Here is a 20,289-nt window from a genome sequence, read left to right on the forward strand (position 1 = left end):
TAGGAGAGACTGATTCTCTCAAATCCTCCCTCCTAAAACGTAAAAGCTTGCAGGTTTCATGGGCTTCGGCTTGCTTTCTTGTAGCCTTCTCTAAGGATAGAGAGAGAGAGTATTGAATCAAGAAGAGGTTGAGAGAAAAACTAAAAATTCTGTATTCATTCCCTCCCAGTTTTACAAGCCAAGCCAGGCTTTTATAAATAGCCGGCTAACAAACTAACTGACCAATGACAAAAGAACAGCTGTAATAGCCTAACAAACTTCATCTCAATAGAGAACTTCTACAGTTTATTATCTCCACACCATTACTCACCAGAGAGTACTCCTATAGCTCTTCCTCCACCATCCAGTGCACTGATACTACCCTCAAAATTTAAGGTAGAGCTGCCTCAAGAATCAAAATAGAAAGGAAAGCATTAACGAAGAAGATTGCAACATCTTCGACGCATTTATCACCCCAAAACAATTCTACTCCAAAACTTATGCCAACTTCAACAACTCATCGCATAAAACTTTGGAGTGCTCCTTTTCCGCACAACGCAGCATCAATCTAATGCCCTGCTTAGGCGCCGGTGGCTTGAGATAGATTGCAAAAGGTATAGTATTGGCATCATCATTCAAAGTGAAGACAAAGCTCGGCGCTCCCCATCCATAGTCCACCTCATTAAACCCAAGACTGGTCCAATCCGACACAGCCAAATTCCCATAACCGCATGGCATGTTATAGTGGGTATCCTTGAGTCCACCCATCATCCAATCCACAAACCTAGTTTTGAATGCCTCTTTAGCATCTCTTATCAAGCTCACAACTTCAACAAGCGAAGTTTTATTAATCTCGTTGATACTTTTGGCCATTGCAATTGGATACACGCAGTTCCCGTAGTATCCATTGACGGAGGGCAGTATGTCATGCAGTAAGTGGCGAGTGCTAGCCGTGACGTTAAGGCGGACTTCGTCGTCGGGCTTTAGGCTTGAACTTATCGCCTTCGCTCGGCATTTCCAGAGCATGGCGGTCACGACGTCGAAGGTAGAACACCATTGGTTGGTGTCGCGGGTGAACTCGTCCTTGATGTTGCTGATGCTTTGCTGGGAGATCTCAACAATGGAGGTCTCGAGCTTCAACACCGTGAAGGATGGTGACGGGCCGTGGGGTGGTTTGGGTGGGTCGGGGATGGATTCTCTGGACCAGACTGGCGGAGTAGTGGGCTTTGGGAATCTTCTCGCCATCTCGCCTACTGCTTTCATGAACTGGGCGGCTCCCTGGCCGTCGAATACTGTGTGGCTGAAGCAAATGCCGACGGTGAATCCACCGCAGGTGAATTCTGTGACCTGAGAGTAGTGGAGAAGTTGGCATAAGTGTGAGAGTTTGAGTAGTATAATCTTGTGTTCATAAGATGAAATGATCATGTCATCCTAAGTTCGAATCCACCAGAGAAAACCATAAACATTCACCCAATTAGTTCAGAGCCCATGAAATCTTGCTTGCACTGTGGAATGAGCTATAAGACTGTTAATTAGATCGGAAATATAGTTAATTACATCTTAAACCCAGTATTGTTACGAATTTGCAGTTTACGCTCTATCTTTTGAATATTTATTTCGAGCTCTATTGGTACTTTTTCGTTAGTCTCATAAAATCCAAAATATGGGGCTCAAACTGTAATTTGAAAAGGTAATGTGTAAATTGTAAATGATTAAATATAGGGTGTAAAATTGTAACAATGGCATTCTCAGATCAAACGCATATAGAAGAACTCGACAATCCATGGCATCAAACAATAAAATCTTGCAACCAAAGCCACATCTGTAACAAAATTTGCCTCACCTGAGCCAAAAGAATACAATCCTCAATCTTCACATCCTTGGGAGGATGAGGAAGCAGCTCCTCCTTCGGGATCCTAAGTGGCCGGTCCAATTGATTAACATCTTCGAGGCTACAATTCGCCGAGGCCTCGACGAACCAAATCCCTTCTCCGCTGCACTCGATCTCGGGCTCGCCCGGATTGGACTCCACGATCCTCCCTGCCACCGGGTAGTAGTAGACCAGAGCCTTCGCGAACGCCTCCTTGATGGCGTTCGTGGGCTCTTGTCCATGGCGAAAGACTTGGATGAATTCGACGGTGACTCTCGGTGCTGCGGTCTTGTCTATGGAGGAGAGGGGGAGAGTGGAGGATGGGGTTGGAGCGGAAGGGGGGATGAGAAATGGGGAGGATTTGGTTACCGAGTAGCTCATGGTGGTGGTGATGGGGGGTTTGGGGATGGAGGAATCGGGAGGTTTGATTTAAGGGTGGAAGAAAGCTGTGGAGTTACGAAATCTGGGATTGTAGTCTTGTAGATTGGTCAGCAGCCATTGTTGATCTTCTATTGCTGCCTTCAATCTTTGAGCTTTCACTTTCACTCATTTCCCATTTGCGTCTCATTTTAGACTACTTTAGAGCTAATGCAACCTTGTATTGTCTTTTGCTCTATTGGTCTCTCTCTCTCTCTCTCTCTCTCTCTCTCTCTCTCTCTCCCTGTTAATATTGCATCTCCTAGTACAATAGACCCTAGCAAGGAAAAGGTAAGAGTAATAGAGCAGTACCTTTCATGTCACTGACAAATTAAAGTAATTTTTAAAAAACAATATATGCAGGACCTTTATAAATTATAAGTATTAGAATATAAAAATATAAAAATTATTATTCTCTAATAATTTAAAATTTTAAAATAATTTGATAAACTAATATAGCATCAAAGTCAAATTTTGCTAAGAGGAAAGCCTCCCCACCAACAGGAACGCTTTTATAGTGGAGGAGAAAGATGGATTTACTCGTACAAAAGCCTTCACAAAAATTAAAGTTAATGACCCCACACTTCCAATGTTACTATCAGATATGCCAAAAAGCAACCACACAATAACTCGATTAATTAATCTTATTTTATAGTTTTAATTAGATATAAAAAAACAATAAAAAGATTTTTGTTTACTAAACCAGCTTAAGAGTCTCTTAATTAGTTCACAAAAATTTTTAAACTCCAAATAAATAAAGTTTAAAAAAGAATAGCAGAGAGCTAGAACCCAAGACTTAATTTAGAGAGGGAGGCAGTTGTTGAGATGATGGCTAATAGATTAGCTTTGAATTTTCCTGAAGACCCAAATATTCATGGCCTCCTTCTAGATAGACGAGAGGACTACGAAAGCTAATGGAGAAGGTGCGAAGAGAGCAAGCCATCCAAACAGGCTATTCGGGCTGGAGATAGTTGCAATCTCGACTTGGAAAGATGTATTTAACAATGCTTTAAAACATAAATTATTATGGATTTAAAGTCCACTTTAGATATATAACCATAACCAGTTTGCTTTGAAATTATTTCTTCTTTTTTTTCTATCCTCTATTAGAGAATATTATTCTATAATAGAAAGCAGTCATCAAATTATCCCTACTTTAAATTAAAAATATTGTTTAAAATATTTCATGTATAAGCCCAATTATAGTTTTTTTTTTTTTAGAAAAAAATAACTCGCTCTCCTCTTTTCTTTTACACATATATCATTCCATAATTTAAAAGTATAAATTTATAAAAGAAATAAGAAGACTCTAATTTAAATTTATATATCAAATGAAGAACATGACTTAATTTTTTACTTATTGTTTGTACTTTACCTACACGCAATCGATATAGTAAAAATGCATTTAGTAATTAGGCCAATCCCAAAGGGCCGGCCTGCATGGAATCCCAAATAAGCCCAATTAGTAAGGCTAAATTTGTCGACATTGTTCCCAAACTTGCAGTAATTGATCATACCAATGAGTACAAGAAATATAAGTTGGAATTTTATTTTAAAATCTAGATGATGGCTTGTTAAGCATAAACACCAACAGTAAGATATTTCCAGGATTAAAACCTTTCTTTTCTTGGAAGGTAATTAGAAGTGTATAACTATACATATATATAGCAGATAGATGATTTATGGACATAAATTGTAAGATAAGCTCTTAAGATATTGCGAAGATAACATGCCATGCCAAACTTCTCTTTCATCATAAATAGAAATTTTATTGCAATTTTGAGTCTTCGAGGGGATCCAAACTCTAATTGAGTTGCTCATCCATCTAATGTTTGTCACAAAGTGATTCACCTATGAGGAGTTGTACTTAGCTTTCATGAAGAAAAAAGAACCGGGGGGATTTTAGTTAGGGATCGGAGATGTTGATCACCATCACCACCAACTCTCCCCCCCCTTTGGATAAATGGTCAATGTTGCAGTTCATCAACAAAACGTTGAACCGTACTCAATGCGTTTCTTTTTCCCCTTTGTTTTCTAACCATTTCATCACAAGTTTAAGTCTCGCACCATCTACCTCTATTAAATTGGGCTCAAAGAGTAGAAGCTTATTACTAAATTGTTACAAAGTGGTTTGAGCTAATAGGTTTGATTCATTTCAACCAACATAATTCGATGGTACTGCCTTAAATAATCAAGATTTGGATTCATATAAACAAATTTAAATTAAATTAAATTAAATTAAACCCCGTATGGTGGATTCAGGGGGGAAATTTTGAACAATCCAATCACAATAAAGAAGGCCAGGTCAAGCAAGCGCGAAGAGTACTATATCTTGCATGAGATGGCAACGTTGGTTTGCAAGTTTGGTGAGTTAGCTCATCCATCCTCTCCTCTCTCCCTCCCTCCCTCTCTCCCACCTCACAACTTCACAATATCAAACTCACATCCTTTAACCCACCCTCCCATTTTCGTGCCCTCCTCCATGGAGCTGCCAGTAAGATCGCCCGAACCTCGCGCCACACGAAAAGCTCAATATCGGATCGAAACCAAGTCATTGTCTTACGAATTATCGTCGAATGTCGGGCATTTTGCCTGGCCAGGCCAGGCCGTCGAGACTAAGAGTCATGGTAGGATCATACTAAAGAGAGTGAGCTGCGAGATACCGCCAGGCGAACTGGTGGCGATCGTTGGCCCGAGCGGCGCGGGTAAGACGACGCTGCTCTCGGTGCTCGCCGGGGTGATCCACCCGAGCGAAGTCACCGGCGAGATCCTCGTCAACGGCCGCCAGATGGACACATCCCGGTTCCGCCGCGTGTCGGGTTACGTCACCCAGGACGACGCGCTCTTCCCATTGCTGACGGTGGAAGAATCGCTCCTATACAGCGCGAGGCTAAGGCTCCGGTGTGCGAGCAGTGCCGAGTCGTCGAGCCGAGTCAGGGACCTGCTGTCCGAGTTGGGGCTGAGCCACGTGGCCGGGTCAAGGATCGGCAGCGGCCACGGATCCCGAGGCATATCGGGGGGCGAGAGGCGGCGGGTATCGATCGGGGTGGACCTGGTGCACGACCCGAGCGTGCTGCTGCTCGACGAGCCCACGTCCGGGTTGGACTCGGGCTCGGCGCTCCACGTCCTCACCATGCTCAAATCCATGGCGAGCGTCCACGGGAAGACCATCGTCCTCACCATCCATCAACCCGGATTCCGAATCTTAGAGCTCCTCGATCGGGTCATCCTCCTCTCCGACGGCGAGCTTCGACACCAGGGCCCGGTCTCGCTCCTCTCGAGCCGACTCACCGAGTCGGGCCACCGCATCCCTCCTCACGTCAACGTGATGGAATTCGCCATGGACTCGTTGGCTACTCTGCCACTACCACCAGACGCCACAAAACTTTCTCTCGGAGAATTCATGAAGATCAAGATTCCGAAGCCCACCACGAAAGAAGACCGAGTCTTCTACGCAAATTCGCGCGGCGGCGAGGTCTGCATCCTCACCGAGAGGTTCTTCAAGAATGTATCAAGAACTAGGCAGCTCTTCACTGCGAGGATGATCCAATCCTTAGTCGCTGGCGTTGGACTCGGAACCGTGTTCATGAACGTAAATGATCTCCAAGCCAGAGTAGGCTTCTTCGCCTTCACTCTCACCTTCTTGCTCTCCTCAACCACCGAAGGCCTGCCAATCTTTCTCCAAGAGAGAAGAATCTTACAAAGGGAGACATCAAGAGGAGCTTACAGAGTCTCTTCTTACGTCATAGCCAATGCACTCGTCTTCCTGCCATTCCTCTTAGCTGCTGCTATTCTCTACACCATCCCAGTGTACTGGCTTGTTGGGCTAAGGAGAGAAATGGGGAGATTCCTCTACTTCTCCTTGGTGGTTTGGCTAGTGATGCTTATGGCTAGCTCTTTCGTGGCATGCTTCAGTGCATTGGTTCCAAACTTCATCATGGGCAATTCGGTCATTGCAGGGCTCATGGGGTCCTTCTTCCTCTTCTCCGGCTACTTCATCTCGGAGCATAACATCCCGAGGTACTGGATCTTTATGCACTACTTGAGCTTGTTCAAGTACCCATTCGAGGCCTTTGTCTTGAACGAGTATGGAGGGGCAAATGGGAGGAAGGAATGTTTAGACATGGAGGAGGTGGGGTGTGTCCTTGATGGAGGGATGTTCTTGCGACAGCAAGGGTTGGAGGAATCTCAGAAATGGAGCAATCTTTTGGTGATGTTTGTATTCATATGTGGGTATAGGATCCTCTGTTTTGTTTTCCTCTGGTTCAGATGTTACAGGATGAGAAGATGAGAGTGAAGCTACTAGCTCTTGGTTTAATTTCTTTCTGAGCTTTGTTTATATAATTCTTATTGTCTAATGTTCACTGTTAATCAATTTATTTATGTGACAGAGTGCCAATAAGAGAGTTCATTAATTGAGCTTACTCCCAAGTAGATTCTATTTCTTATGCAATTAATCCTCATTGTATGAGTCGAATTTAAAAGAAAAAAAAAACTAAATCGCTATTAGGAAGCAACTGGCATACTAATAAATTACTACAATTCGTTCCTCAAAATAAACCCTTCTCTCGTACTTCTAACCCATCTCTTCAAGAAAAGAAGTTAAAAACTTAAAAAGGCCTCAACGGTGCGTTGGCCAGAGGAAGGCGCCGACGGCGAACTCTCTCTTTTCCACGAGATCGCCGGTGACCGGAAGGCCGTACTGGGCGAGGAGGCAGTCGAGCCTCCACTCGGGCATCGCCTCGTAGTCTGGCTTCGTGTACCTCGGGTAGTGCACCGGCATCTGGAAATCGCCGCACCGGCCGTCCGCCTTCGTCGGCTTCTTCGCCACCGGCTCCATCTGTCGTACATCTATGCTCGATTCTCTCAGTGGCCATTATTTATAGAGGCGTAGGAACGGAGAGGGGATGGATGGTATCCGTCGTCGGAGTTGGAAACGCCAATTGCCAAAACTAGCCCCTTAGTCTGCTCGTAAAAGGAAACTACTGGCAAACAGCCAATAAATTTCTGCCGAGTACCGAACGCAAAGTATTCCCGCGATCAGTCTCAGCAGACTTTCGGAAACTTTCCTTTTGCTGGAACATCGGCACTTGGGCCGGCCAATAACATCTCCGAGATAAGGTCAGACAAAAAATCTAGACGGTCGGAAATTCCTCATCAAAGATATTGAAAAATAAGGTCGCAGGTGGGCAGCCCAAAGTTTTGGGGTATTGGGCCAGATCGCTGCTAATGCGGCCTCTTAGAATTACCAGTTAAGTCTTGGGCTCGGTAAATTTATTTGTATTAAAAGTAAAGAAAGAATTGTATTAAGAGTAAATTACAATCACACCTCATGAATAATCTCACACTGACACCCTTTGACGTAAAAACTATGTTGAATTGGGAGCTGATTATAAGTCAGTTGGACTAAACTTTACATGCCACGGAAAATGTCGGGTCAGCTATCCGTATTTTTTATATTTTATATTTTAGGCTGATATATTTTTTATGGATTCAAGAAATAAATTTAATTTAAATATGTTGAGTTTTATATTTTCATGCAAAAATGGGTATACTAGTATTTGAATTCATAATCTCTGCTTTTGATATTATATTAACTCACTAACTATTTTAAAAATTATATTTTACATTCTAACGTGAATAGCACATGTTCAACAACATTACGAGTTTTGCGTACAACATTGTTATAGAGGACGATGGAGATGCCGATGCTAAGGACAAAGGAGGATGGAGATGCTGGCAAGGACGATGGCTAGAGTGTTGTTCCCGATGTTGAGAATGACTCAATAATTAAGTTTGAGGTCGACAAGGAAGAAGAGAAGGATTGTGATGTTGGCAATTACATTCAACACTGGGAGGTTTTGCTTTGGCAATATCAAGTCAATGCCACTTAATCATGAGTAAAAATGTTATCTTACTCGGTCCAATTCTTGGTGTCTTCATATATTAAATTTTCATAGTTTAGGTGCTCTAGTGTAAAAAAGAGGCTAATCATGATCTACGAAGGCCCTCTCTCAAGTATAATAATGATCTACGAGACAAGTAGTGTCCCCTAGCCAATTTGCTACTTAGTTGGCTCGACAATAAGTATGGGAGATCAAAGAAGAGGGAAAATAAGAAAGTAGTGACAACATTCTTCGGAGGATGATAGCAAACAGCCCAAGGAAGCCTAAGTAGGTCATTGAGGGTGTTCACCAGCCAATGAGAATTAGATTCAACCAAAAGATGTGACCCAAAACAAAGAGTGCTTTCCTCGGGGTGATAACCTTCGCCATGAGGGTGGACCTAAAGGTAGCATAACAGTTACTAGTAAAAAAAAAGGTAAACCAAGATTAGATTGCAAAATAAATTCTACGCCACCGAGATATGTCAACAATGCAAAAGGAGTTATCGGCATGTAGTTTAAGCACGCTAGGAGGCGATGGATATCACTATTATGAGCTAAGAAGAAAGTGCATCTCGGACTTGGCCCATAGGCTTATCTTATTTATTCTTATGAAATATAAAGTGAATTTATAATTTTGAATTGAGAAGAAGAACTCTTTGATGCAACTTTTAGGAATATAGTAATAAATAATAATAAAAAATGACTCAGAAGGACAACAGTTTGAGGTAGGAGTAGGAATTGGCTTAGGTAGTTGATAATTTATAAATAGGTTAGTTAAGTCAACATTGATCATAACAAAGGCGATTGAACAAATCAGAGTCCAACTTGATGATTTATTTCTGTATCCATAGGAGTAGAATATATTATTATTGACTTGAATGCATAAAAATTGACATTTGGAGACACGGCGGATTGACTCCGTCGAGTCGACGACTTCTCGAATTGGAAGTTGGAACAGAGAGCATTCCAAATTTAGGTGGCAACTAAAATACTGCCAAGTGGGCGCCCCAATGTAAGGTGATTTTTTCCTACAGCAGGAGGTGCACGCGATCCCCTCTCCCATAAGTGGGTCACTGGAGTAGGATGCGATATTGCTATAATGATCGCCTTTTGGCAGGAGAAGTGGATGGCCGGTCAAGACTTAGATGGCACGTAACGACCTCCGAAGCGACCCGTTCAACAACTCCACACGTGGCGATCATCCATTTGGTGCCGCGCTGCTTGGTCGTTACTATTTTCGCGCGTCGTGCAAATCCAACCGCCCCGACGATCGAGAAATTCCGACCCTCAGAGAAATTTTCAACAAAAAAAAAAAAAAATACATAAAAGCTGATAAATTATTATTATTATTATTAATTATTTTTAATGTTAATTTTTCAACGAAAAGAAAAGGGTGGTCCAAACTAATGATACACCAGCCTATCTCACAGGGTGTTATGATAGGTCCCCAGACCTAATCCTACACCAGCAGTTGGCCTGCAACATCCGGTGGTCCGCCACCTTCTAGGCGTCTAGCATTTAACTTTATATTTATTCTATATTCCTAAAGAGAAATGTACGAAAAATGAGAATATTCAGAAGGAGTCATGCTCGAAGCGGTTATAAAATTGGTGCAGGGGAACATTCTTTCCATGTTATCAATCAATAATGAGCTTCTAACTTGTAACTTGTAAGAATAATATATGTAAATAACCAACCCCCTCCCCTGTCTAATTAAAAAATATTGAAAAAGAAAACAACACACGATCTTAGTCCAAATGAAACGCGCGTCGTGGTTTCTTTTCCTACAAAAAGCCGCCAGGTGTGAAGCGTAGGATCGATCCATCGCACGTACCGTCGTCTCCTTCACTACTTTCCAAATTAACCCTTCTTTGTTGTTTTTGTTTTATTTTTATTTTATTTTTTTTCCCTTCCGTTTCTCTTGGATGTTCCATTCCTTGATTTCTACGTCAAATTATAGAAGATCAAGCCTGATTCCCTCTTTGATTCCTCTCGAAGCCTTCAAACGCGAGCCGGGATTTTTGGGAGCCGCACGATTTTGTTGCAAGAATCCGGTACGAGTTTGCTTGGCTGCATGCAGTTCTATGATTCCATTTTAATTCGTTGATTTCTTTCGGGGATGTAATTAAATTCGGAAGTTTTTCTATACAAATCCATAGGAAGCGGTTTCTCATGAACCAGGAAAAGTTGAACATGTTAATTGAAAGACGTTTGACTTTTTTTCTTTGTTGATTCTTATATGGGAGTTGTAAGTTTTTGTGCAAATTAATTGATATTTGCTGCATGAATCTCGTTCTTTATTTTAGGAGAAGAGAGAAAGAAGAAGAGAGAATTAAGTTTCCATCCTCAATCTATCAACTGATAGGGGATGGATCAATTTCGTCAGATCGGCGAAGCTCTCGGGAGCATCAAGGCTCTGATGGTGTTCCGCGACGAGCTACGCATCAGCCAGCGCCAGTGCCGGTTGCTCGTCGACGCCTTCAACCTCGCCTTCGAGGGGATTGCCGACGAGATGCGCAACCATCTCCGCTTCGACGAGAAGCTCACAAAGTGGAAGGCTCTCGAGCATCCCCTCAGGGAGATGCATCGAATCATCCGCGAGGGGGAACAATTCATCAAGCAATGCCTCGAGCCTAAGGATTGGTGGGCGAAAGCCGTGGCGATCAACCAGAGCACCGACTGCGTCGAGTTCCACCTGCACAACTTGCTCTGGTGCGTCCCCATCGTGCTCGAGGCGATTGAGAACGTCGGAGAGATAACTGGGTGCGATCAAGAGGAGATCAATCGGATGAGGCTAATTTTCTCGAAAAAGTATGACAAGGAATGGATGGAGCCAAAGCTTTTCCAGCACAAGTTTGGAAAGCTCTACTTGGTCTCACAAGACATCTGCAGCAAAGTAGAGACGGCATGGAAGGAGGACAAATGGATTCTATCTCAGATGATAGAGGAGAAGAGGAGCTTAGCATCGGCGTTATCAAGGCCTATGACGAAGCACGAGAACCGGCTCGCCGAGGTCCTACTCGGGCCGAAAGGGAAGCTTCACCCTACTTCGATTCTCACGAGTGACTACCAAGTGAGGAGAAGATTTGGGTCTTCAGGCCAATTCAAGGAAGTGCAGTGGATGGGGGAGAATTTTGCAGTCAAGCATTTCATCGGAGACATCGAGCCGATGAACGCCGAGATCGCTCTCCTGTCGTCGATCAATCATCCGAATGTAATGCATTACATGTACTCATTCTATGATGACGAGAAGAGGGAGTGCTTCATTGTTATGGAGCTCATGAGCAAGGATCTCACCAACTGCATTAAGGAAATCTGCTCCCCAAGGAGAAGGATCCCTTTCCCTCTGCTTGTGGCGGTCGACATAATGCTTCAGATTGCCAGAGGAATGGAGTATCTGCATTCCAGGAAGATATATCATGGAGATTTGAATCCATCAAACATCTTGGTTAGGACCAGAACTTCGTCTCCTGATGGCTATTTGCACGTCAAGGTTTCGGGTTTCGGGTTATCACCGGCGAAGAACAGCTCCAGAGCTACTTCAAACCAATCAGCTGCAGTCAGTACAAACCCCTGTATCTGGTATGCTCCGGAGGTCTTAGAGCAGGAACAGTCGTCGGCGGCGGCGGCCGACGCCGGAAGCTTCAAGTGCACGGAGAAGGCAGACGTGTATAGCTTCTCAATGGTATGCTTCGAGCTGCTGACCGGTAAAATCCCGTTCGAAGACAACCATCTTCAGGGTGATAAGATGAGCAAGAACATAAGAGCAGGCGAGCGGCCGCTGTTTCCTTTCCAATCTCCAAAATATCTGGCTAGCCTAACAAAGAAATGTTGGCATGCCGATCCATCCCAGCGCCCGACATTCTCTTCCATCTGTCGGATTCTTCGCTACGTCAAGAGGTTTTTAATTATGAATCCTGATCACGGCCAGCCGGATTCTCCGGCGCCGCCGGTGGACTACTTCGATCTGGAGTCGAGCCTGTCGAAGAGATTCACAAGCTGGCAGGCCAAAGAAGTTATCAGGGTGTCTGAAATCCCTTTTGAGATGTATGCATACAGGTTCATAGAAAGAGAAAGGACTGCTATCAATATTAAGGACAAGAGTTCGGAGTCGGGAAGTGAGGGGGCATCAATATATGGAGATGAGAATGGATTTGGAACTTTCATACAAGATGATACGTTTTCTGTCGCCAATCGTTCAGTGAAGTCATTACCTCATATTAGCTCTTCAGCCAAGGTAAATGGGAAGGCCAAGTCACGAACAGGTAAACTGTGATTCTTTTTGTGACATTAGTAACATTTTAATTTTATGTGAAACTGCTATTAGAGGAATCTTGATATAAGAATTTCTACCTTTTGAATCAATGGGAGATGAGGAGAATAATTTTTAGCTTATTTTGACACTCACCCTTTGATTCCTCTCATTGTTGCGGCTAGTGTCAAAATAATTTGATCCTCTTGGTTTTTTTTTTTCCAGGACTGCAGCAGAAAGCAAGAATAGTTAGGCCTCCAGAACTAACACATAGACGCACTCTGAGGATTAACTCTGAGAGCCAGCTGCGACCAGTTCAGATGAGCCCAGGAAGGAGAAGGAAATCTGGGCATGCCTCTGATTCGGAGTTGGCATAATTTGCGATCTTCATCTTTGATCAGGAATGCTTGTTCTTTCGTGTAACGACGGCGAGATACTCGGAATCAGTTTGAAACACCAAGCCTGCTCTGTCTTGATGCTAAATTTCTTCTTTGAAGAGCCTGGCTCGTTCAGGGCTCAATATCAGCAAAGATGTGGGCAGTGTTGCAACGAAAGATCCTATTTTTACTCTTCTTCCATCTTTTCCTGAGCAAATATGACGAAGAATGGTGTATTCAATATCTTTTTCAAAACTCTCATGTCAAACAAACAAAACACAACTTTATCGAGCAGAATCCTGAGGCGATTCGGAGAAATGAGCCACCAATGAAGCCGTTGATCTGTTGCAAATCTTGTAGCACCATATTTTCAAAGCACAAATACTCTGTAAGATGTGAACGATTATAGTACTGTAACTACTGTTGTTTGTTTGCTAATTCTAAACGTATTAATTCTTTCCTATTCTCAAGAGATGAGCCCGAGACATAATTATCAGTTGTATTTTTTTTTCCGAGAAATGAAATTCAATGGTGTCCCTGTTAAACCCAGGTCTGTTAGAATTTAAACTTATACACTCATCCAACATAAACTCCTTTAGTTATTTGAGCACCATCCTGTTGTCCTGAGCATCCAAAATGATCAAGAGAACTGAGAAGATTCGAACCACCGGATACGAGATATAAATAACACTTCTTACCTGGCAGAAATTGTACATGGATTGACTGCACAAACGCAAAAGGATAAAAGAGAGAAAACATAATCCGTTAAAAGCAAATGCCGATTATTGAATTTTGCACATGAGAATCAGAACCAAGAAACTAGAATAGAAAAGTGATAATTATTCTTCTTCAATCTTTCTCAGCAGAAGGTAACACAAAAAGATAAGCAAGATGCCTTGTGAGAAACGATTACTAGGAAGAGGAAGCATCTTCCATGTAGCAAATGGCAGATCTCTTGTATGCTGCAATTTATATAAAATCCATTAAATAGATTTTACAAACACTACATAAATGCTCTTCCCTAATGAACAGCTGATTTATTCTTCCACAAGCTAAAGGTGGAAAGCAAGTCCAGCTGTGAATTTAGTAGCAGATATATCCACATGGGAGATGGGACGATAGGCCTTATATTGATCACATACCTATCCTTCTATCCGCTCACCGACAAAAAAGAGCAGTCAAGCCACTAAGAGAATAACAGTCGAACTCATTACCCTTTCCTCAATCTGAGATTCTCATTTCTACTCCAAGAATATCCTTCACAATCTCATACGTCACAAAGGCAATTGCAATGGATGGCACCACCTGAAATAGAAACAAGGGGATTCTACCTAAGACAACAGTATAATGGCATCATTTAAACCCCAATGATATAGAGACATGATGGTGTGAGGTCCCAAAACCTTAACTGACAACTAGGTGTAGATGGAATACCTTAACTGAATTGGGAACAAGGCCCTTGTATAATGCCCCAAAACCTTCATGACGGACTGTTTGCCTAAATGCGTCAACCATCCCAGTATACTCAAGTGGTGCTTTGCTCTTTCCTTCAGCTGTAATAATTGATGCAGCATCCTTCCAACCAACCATCTGCATTCTTCTCCTAATAACATCAAGAGGATAGGCAACAGTCTGTCCAACAGTTCCAGCAGCAGCTCCACATGCAAGTCTTGTTACCACACTCAACTCAGAGTCCTCGACAAGACCAAACGGCTTGGTTTTGATTAGCCAGTCTTTCAAAGATTCATAGACAGAAAAGTTGAGACCGACATACGGAACCTGCAAGTAGAAATACAACATAAGGTCCAAAATATGTCCATCATGAGCAGAATACAGCAAGATAAAATATGTTGTCTTTTGAGAACTAGTATAGAAAAATTTCCACCCAGCATGTAAATAAGTAATACAAGGCACCTATATTTCTGCATTTTCTAATTGGAGTAAAAATTCAGGAGCATAGAAAGATGAACATAAGAATGGAGAGCGCTTAGTTAAGGTCATCTAGTCTGCATTTGGCAAAATAGTTACAAAATGAACATAAGAATGGAAACAGCTGCTTATTTCACAGCATTAAAATGTATGTCAACAAAATAAGGTCATCAATAAGACATATTGACTGACAGAAATGCACTCTGGAAAACAGAAAACTTACAACTCCTATAACAGATGGAAGCCAGCCTTTGTACAGAGCACGAAAGCCTTCTTGACGATAGACTGTGCCTAATGCATGAAACATTCCTCTATACTGGTAAGGAGACTTCTCAGTCTGTGTAGAGATGCAGCTGGCAAAGGTTAATAGAAAAGCAAAGACAAGATAAAAAGAGAACTTCTACAGCATATTTCCTCTCAAGCGCACACTAATTAGAAAGTCTTTGATGCCTCATAGCAGTACACTTAGTAAACTTTAAAGTTAACACAACACCTGCACAGTAATCCTTCCTCGAACCATGTCCATGGGGTAAGTAGCAGACATAGCAATTATTCCTGCACATGCTCCAGCTCCAAGGCGCAATACTGGAGTAAGTTGAGCATCTTCTGCAGGGATTTCAAAAGAATAACGAAAAAAGGAATTAAAAGAATTTCTTAATCAGAAGATAATGAGAAATATATTACTAAACAGATGAAATAATATAATTTCTGTGCTAAAAAAAGTCTTGTGTCAATGAAATCATGAGTCAGTGACCTAGCTATGCAGTTTCTACCGGCGAACATAATTTTCCCTTGGAAGTCTTCTGCAGAACCTAATAGGTGGGTGACTGGGTCAGGATTAGGAAATGTATAAGAGAGCAATCACTTGAACGAAAGAGAAATCTATTCAATCAGATTGGAATTATGGGGTAGCAAGATAGGAGGAAAAAAAAACAACTAATACAAAACTTACAACTTGTTGGCATCCCTGAAATAGAAATATACTAGAATAATGAATCTATACCATTTATGTTCTCCCAAGATGAGAATTGAGAAGCACTACAATTCTTAGGCTCTGACCAGTACATTCCCTATAGATAAAACTTGCTCCTTATTTTCAGATCAACATACTCCCCATATGGGTAGACTTTTTTCCTGTCCAAGCTGAGAAACACTACAATTCTTTGGCTCCTTGACTTGTACATTCCCTAGAGATAAAAACTTGCTCCTTATTTTCAGATCAACATACTCCCCATTTAGATAGACTTTCTTTCATGTCCAAATAACATAGATTTGACCTTTTTGCCGATTAGGCCAATAAATAATTAAGAAAACTTAGAGTTCATAAAAATGGCATATGAATCTGATCAATTAATCACTACAATTACTTTGTAACTACAAGTATCAAAATATTCTAAAGTTACTTAAAGTTAATTATTGACCTGAAAATAATTGTTCCAAAAGGTTTTTAACAAGTCTATTCAAGAGTATGTACTTGTGCAAATGAAAACGAACATATGTTCTCGTGTCTGACCATTAAAAGTGTGTTAATTATCTGTTTTGTAAACTGATGAGAGGATCGAAAGGATGCTAATGGGGGAAAAGGATGAAGAGGGAGAAAGGTCATACCATCCCCAGACTGCTGCCGGTACAGCCACAAAATTCCACTGTTAAAAATTACATACATTAGTAAAATGAAAGAGGTGTATATTAGCAAACAGATATCTTCCAATCTTTAAGGATATGCGAAGTAAGTGATGCAATCTACTTGCAACTGAAAAGTATCAACCATGCAATCTATCCATGACCATACAGATGTTCAAAGCACAAAGTGTTTGCTCAACAAAAGCAGAGAACAACAACAAGATTATGACACCTGAGTGCATTAAAACCTTAAATAATACTTCTGCTTCACATAAGAAAAATCCTATAGTAATATTGCATTGCAAGGTCTGGGTCGTCTAATAATATTGAAGCTAAGCAAAAATAGGATGGTAATATGTGTCTAGACAATGGAAAAAGCTTAAAGCTTTTAAGACTATATTTACCAACTTTACCAAATTCTTATGACTGAACTAAGTCACTAAATATAACCAACCTGGATGCTTGCTCATAGCTAAAGAACTTGACTGCTGAATTTGGAACGATTCTTGCACAATTAGTACCATTGCCTTTGAAAAGCCCACGGAAGCCCTCAGTTTTCCATATATATTTAATGCCTTGGATTGTTCCATTATATTTGATATTGTGAGGATTTTGAACCTACGTAGAACAAAATGAAGCAGTTGAAATAGGCAGTTTCATGAAAACAAGTGCTGTATATCAACTAGAATATGATACAGATATTCTCAAAGTATAAGCCAGAATACCATATTTGGCAAAAGACTTCCTTTGAAACCAAAGAATTTTGAGATATTAAATTGTTCTGAAAGAAATAAAGATTATAGAGAAAAATGAAACTTCATCAATCATAACTGTGTCAAAAATGTGCACTTCCGAAGAAGGCCAAACTATTTTTCTTGGTATCTACTAAAGCAATAAATTAATGTGCCTATTAAAGAAAGTAGAATATCACAAATGCTCAACAAGGATCCATATAAAGAGCATTTATTGAGTTAATATAACAAATTTATTTCAGCCAAGGTTAATACATGCTGGCAGAAAAGTAAAAGCTTCCACTCGTCAGTCGTCATTGAATAAGTGGACAGACAATTTCAATCTCCAGTTTTCTTCTTGGAGATTGTGAAGAAACTTCACTGAATGCACAGCAGGAACTAGGAAAGTAACCTCAAAATCCATAGTTTCATTTCCTACTTATGCTTAAAAATTTAGCATGGATACCATTATATACATCCTTCGATCCAAAAAATTTCTCTTCAAAAAAGAATACTTTGTTAAGAATGTAAGGATTACGAACATGAATTCCTGAATAAGAAATCCTAATAAGTTTCAGAGGTGAGGAGAAAGGGAAATAGCTATCAAAACCCATAAAGGAAAAAAAATGAAAAGGAACCATCACCTGAAGCAAGATTTTTAACCGTTCAAGAGGAGCAACAGCAGTACGTGATCTGCATGAGAAGTGCACGATGTAAGACAAACTAAAAGATAGGGCAGAAATGTGTGAAGGACTGCCGGAGCATCAAACAGTTCAAAAGAAGGATATATCTCACTGATGTGTGTCGTAGATATGTACGTGTATCACTATGTTTAATATTATCTTACCCATTCATCTAATATCACTACAATTTCTGTATCATTTCAAGAACTCATACTAGGTTGTAAGTCTTTACATTCAGTATAAAATATGGATCTTTCTACCATCAAATACTCTGAAGAAATGGTAATTATTCATTATACAATGAATATTATCTCTTTGATGACATCAGCAATCTACACAATAAAAGGAATGAGCATTCATTTCAACATTTGAACATCTCCAGTGCGACTAAAAATTACAAGCATTATTAAAAGGAGAAATGTCAATTAAGAAGGAATAGATATGAAATTCTAGATGAACAATGCCATGGAGTATTGTAGGCTAGCATCAAGGTTAACACAGCTGTATGAAAACCTAGTTCATATCCGATGTAAGCAAATACCCTTATCTCTTCTATAATAGTGACAAGGAACTTTACGGCTTTATGTTGGATATAAGATCAAGAATGAAAGACATAAGATTAGCTTTCAAAACAAATATTTTAAAGGGAAGAGCCCCAATAGATCAATGAAGGTCCAATACTCCAATGATTCTTTTAATCTTCTAATACTCTCAAGAAGAAAAGTCAAAGATGATATCCTTCTGCACTAGAATATCAATTGATAACTTCGCAAGTAGATAGAAGGAACAGCAAAATACTGATAAACTATTACTAATTAAAGATCCGAAAACCACTTCTCCTTCTTTATTTTTTCTTCTTCCTTTCATTCTAAATGTGGCCCCACTCTTTACATTAAACCATTATCTCAATCAACCTCAAGAAAAAAAAAATTAGCACCGAATGCCTCCTCCAACTAAAGATTAAAATCCTACCAGTTAAGGATATATCTATCAGGGTTAAGCAAACACCATACGTTTGACAAGTTGATTAAAATTTCTAGAATAATTTTCACATAAGCCTTACCTACGGACATTGTCGAACAGACTAACTCATGCAAACACCAATAATTTGAACAGAGAAGGTTGACCAGAAATACGACATGGCGTAGACAAATAATATCGAAGGCAACTGCCTTACTTCTCCATGTGCCTGGATTTTCTAGGGCTTGATGAATCCAAATTGCGGCAAAAAGAAACTGCAATTCTATTAACTACTACTAAAAAACACTTAAATCTTAATAGATCTCAAGAGCTCACAATCCGCCAGCGACGCCGCCTGCGACAAGGGACTTGCAGACGGTGAGGATGGCGTGGCTGGGTGCCCTGACGCCCTCGCTGGCGAGCTTCGCCTCCTCCGCCAGGTTCACGATCGTCGTGACCGCCGACTCCCCCGTGCTCTTCCCGACCACATCCTCCGACGCCATCTAAACCCAACAAAACAAAGATCCCCCCAACCACGAACTCCAAGAAGAAGAGATCGAAAAACTAAACGACTGGGGCTCGATCTCCGAAGGGCGATCGGGTCGAAGGGGATCAGAACGCAGCCGTCTCCATTCCAGAGAATGGAGAGGAAAAAGGAGGAACGAAGGTATCGGAGTTCCGTCTGATGGCGGCCATCAAGTATAAATAGAGAGAGAGAGAAGGGGAGGGAGGAGAAGGGGGTGTCTACAAGGGGACTGTGGGTGGTTGAAGGTTATTCTCTCTCGCTAATTATTATTAAGACTCTTTTAGCCTCCTATGAAGACATAAAACCTAGATCACCAAACCAAGACTTCGATTCAAGTTACAATTATACCCTCAGATGTTCTTTCCATATAATATTTCAATATTAAATCAATAAAATAATTTAATAAGAAAAAGGGAGAATCTAGATATAAATCTAATTTATAAAATGATAAAATATAATCCTAAATTAAACCTTGCTCAGAAAATTAGTGGTTATAAGATGTGGGTGTCTTTTTGGTCATTTTAAGGGGATTTGTTTGGAGGTTGGACCGTCGGGTCGGGTTCAATGGCAGAAAGCCTTTGATGATGTGCACGTGAGGGGCAGTTGCGCATACATCCACATAATTCTTTTTCTGTTGGAAAAATCTAATCCAAAACTCCAAACTCCAAAGCCTACAAACAATGGATAAGCGACGTCCGACTTTTTATGTTTTAGCTAAGCATGAAGTGTCACAGTATTTGTCTCTCGTTGCAGGAAAGGGATTTATGAATTCTTTCCTGCCAAGAAAAAAGTATATGCCTTTGTAGCACTTTCCATTTTTCTCTCTACAAGTAAGCAATTATTATTTTTTCTAAGAATATTTATATATATATATAGATAGATACTTGGACTATCTTTTTATTTTATACGGGCCCTTTTATATCCGCCAAAGAATTACGTGATTTATTTTAGAAAAAAAAAGAATAATTAAGAATAAAATATTATATGAGGTATGCTGTCAAAAAAAGAGAGAGAGATTATATAGTTTGAGGGGTCAAAATATCTCAGAACAATAA

At 40.8% G+C, this 20,289-nt stretch overlaps 4 protein-coding genes across 4 annotated transcripts; 2 read left to right on the top strand and 2 right to left on the bottom strand.

Moving 5' to 3' along the window:
• Positions 1 to 128: 128 nt before the first annotated feature.
• LOC140798161 (acyl transferase 9-like) lies at positions 129 to 2,535 on the bottom strand. The gene is made up of 2 exons (XM_073151925.1): positions 1,823 to 2,535; positions 129 to 1,326 (listed from the first exon to the last, which is right to left on the bottom strand). The coding sequence occupies exons 1-2, from the start codon at positions 2,228 to 2,230 to the stop codon at positions 478 to 480; spliced, it is 1,257 nt and encodes a 418-aa protein (XP_073008026.1). The 5' UTR covers positions 2,231 to 2,535; the 3' UTR covers positions 129 to 477.
• A 2,096-nt stretch (positions 2,536 to 4,631) lies between these two features.
• Positions 4,632 to 6,690, top strand: LOC140797361 (ABC transporter G family member 10). Its single transcript, XM_073150732.1, has one exon. It carries the CDS (start codon positions 4,749 to 4,751, stop codon positions 6,555 to 6,557), a length of 1,809 nt encoding a protein of 602 aa, XP_073006833.1. The 5' UTR covers positions 4,632 to 4,748; the 3' UTR covers positions 6,558 to 6,690.
• A 3,249-nt stretch (positions 6,691 to 9,939) lies between these two features.
• LOC140797556 (uncharacterized) lies at positions 9,940 to 13,252 on the top strand. The gene is made up of 3 exons (XM_073151108.1): positions 9,940 to 10,207; positions 10,460 to 12,418; positions 12,631 to 13,252. The coding sequence occupies exons 2-3, from the start codon at positions 10,522 to 10,524 to the stop codon at positions 12,780 to 12,782; spliced, it is 2,049 nt and encodes a 682-aa protein (XP_073007209.1). The 5' UTR covers positions 9,940 to 10,207; positions 10,460 to 10,521; the 3' UTR covers positions 12,783 to 13,252.
• Positions 13,253 to 13,590: 338 nt separating this feature from the next.
• On the bottom strand, positions 13,591 to 19,505 carry LOC140797557 (mitochondrial adenine nucleotide transporter ADNT1-like). Its single transcript, XM_073151109.1, has 8 exons — positions 19,045 to 19,505; positions 17,710 to 17,758; positions 16,789 to 16,952; positions 16,320 to 16,357; positions 15,205 to 15,317; positions 14,935 to 15,048; positions 14,217 to 14,561; positions 13,591 to 14,087 (listed from the first exon to the last, which is right to left on the bottom strand). The coding sequence occupies exons 1-8, from the start codon at positions 19,209 to 19,211 to the stop codon at positions 14,004 to 14,006; spliced, it is 1,074 nt and encodes a 357-aa protein (XP_073007210.1). The 5' UTR covers positions 19,212 to 19,505; the 3' UTR covers positions 13,591 to 14,003.
• Between the last annotated feature and the right edge of the window lie 784 nt (positions 19,506 to 20,289).

This window comes from Typha latifolia, chromosome 11, assembly GCF_019914945.1.
Source record: "Typha latifolia isolate L0001 chromosome 11, TyphaL0001v2, whole genome shotgun sequence".
NCBI classification, from domain to species: domain Eukaryota; kingdom Viridiplantae; phylum Streptophyta; class Magnoliopsida; order Poales; family Typhaceae; genus Typha; species Typha latifolia.

Coding starts and splice junctions, on each gene's coding strand:
- LOC140798161 (XM_073151925.1), bottom strand. CDS start 2,230: ATGAGCTACTCGGTAACCAAATCCTCCCCATTTCTCATCCCCCCTTCC. Junction 1,327..1,822: donor ATTGTATTCTTTTGGCTCAG/GTGAGGCAAATT, acceptor CACTACTCTCAG/GTCACAGAATTCACCTGCGG.
- LOC140797361 (XM_073150732.1), top strand. CDS start 4,749: ATGGAGCTGCCAGTAAGATCGCCCGAACCTCGCGCCACACGAAAAGCT.
- LOC140797556 (XM_073151108.1), top strand. CDS start 10,522: ATGGATCAATTTCGTCAGATCGGCGAAGCTCTCGGGAGCATCAAGGCT. Junction 12,419..12,630: donor GAAGGCCAAGTCACGAACAG/GTAAACTGTGAT, acceptor TTTTTTTTCCAG/GACTGCAGCAGAAAGCAAGA.
- LOC140797557 (XM_073151109.1), bottom strand. CDS start 19,211: ATGGCGTCGGAGGATGTGGTCGGGAAGAGCACGGGGGAGTCGGCGGTC. Junction 16,953..17,709: donor GGTTAAAAATCTTGCTTCAG/GTGATGGTTCCT, acceptor TGTTCTACGTAG/GTTCAAAATCCTCACAATAT. Junction 15,049..15,204: donor GAGGAAGGATTACTGTGCAG/GTGTTGTGTTAA, acceptor ATCTCTACACAG/ACTGAGAAGTCTCCTTACCA.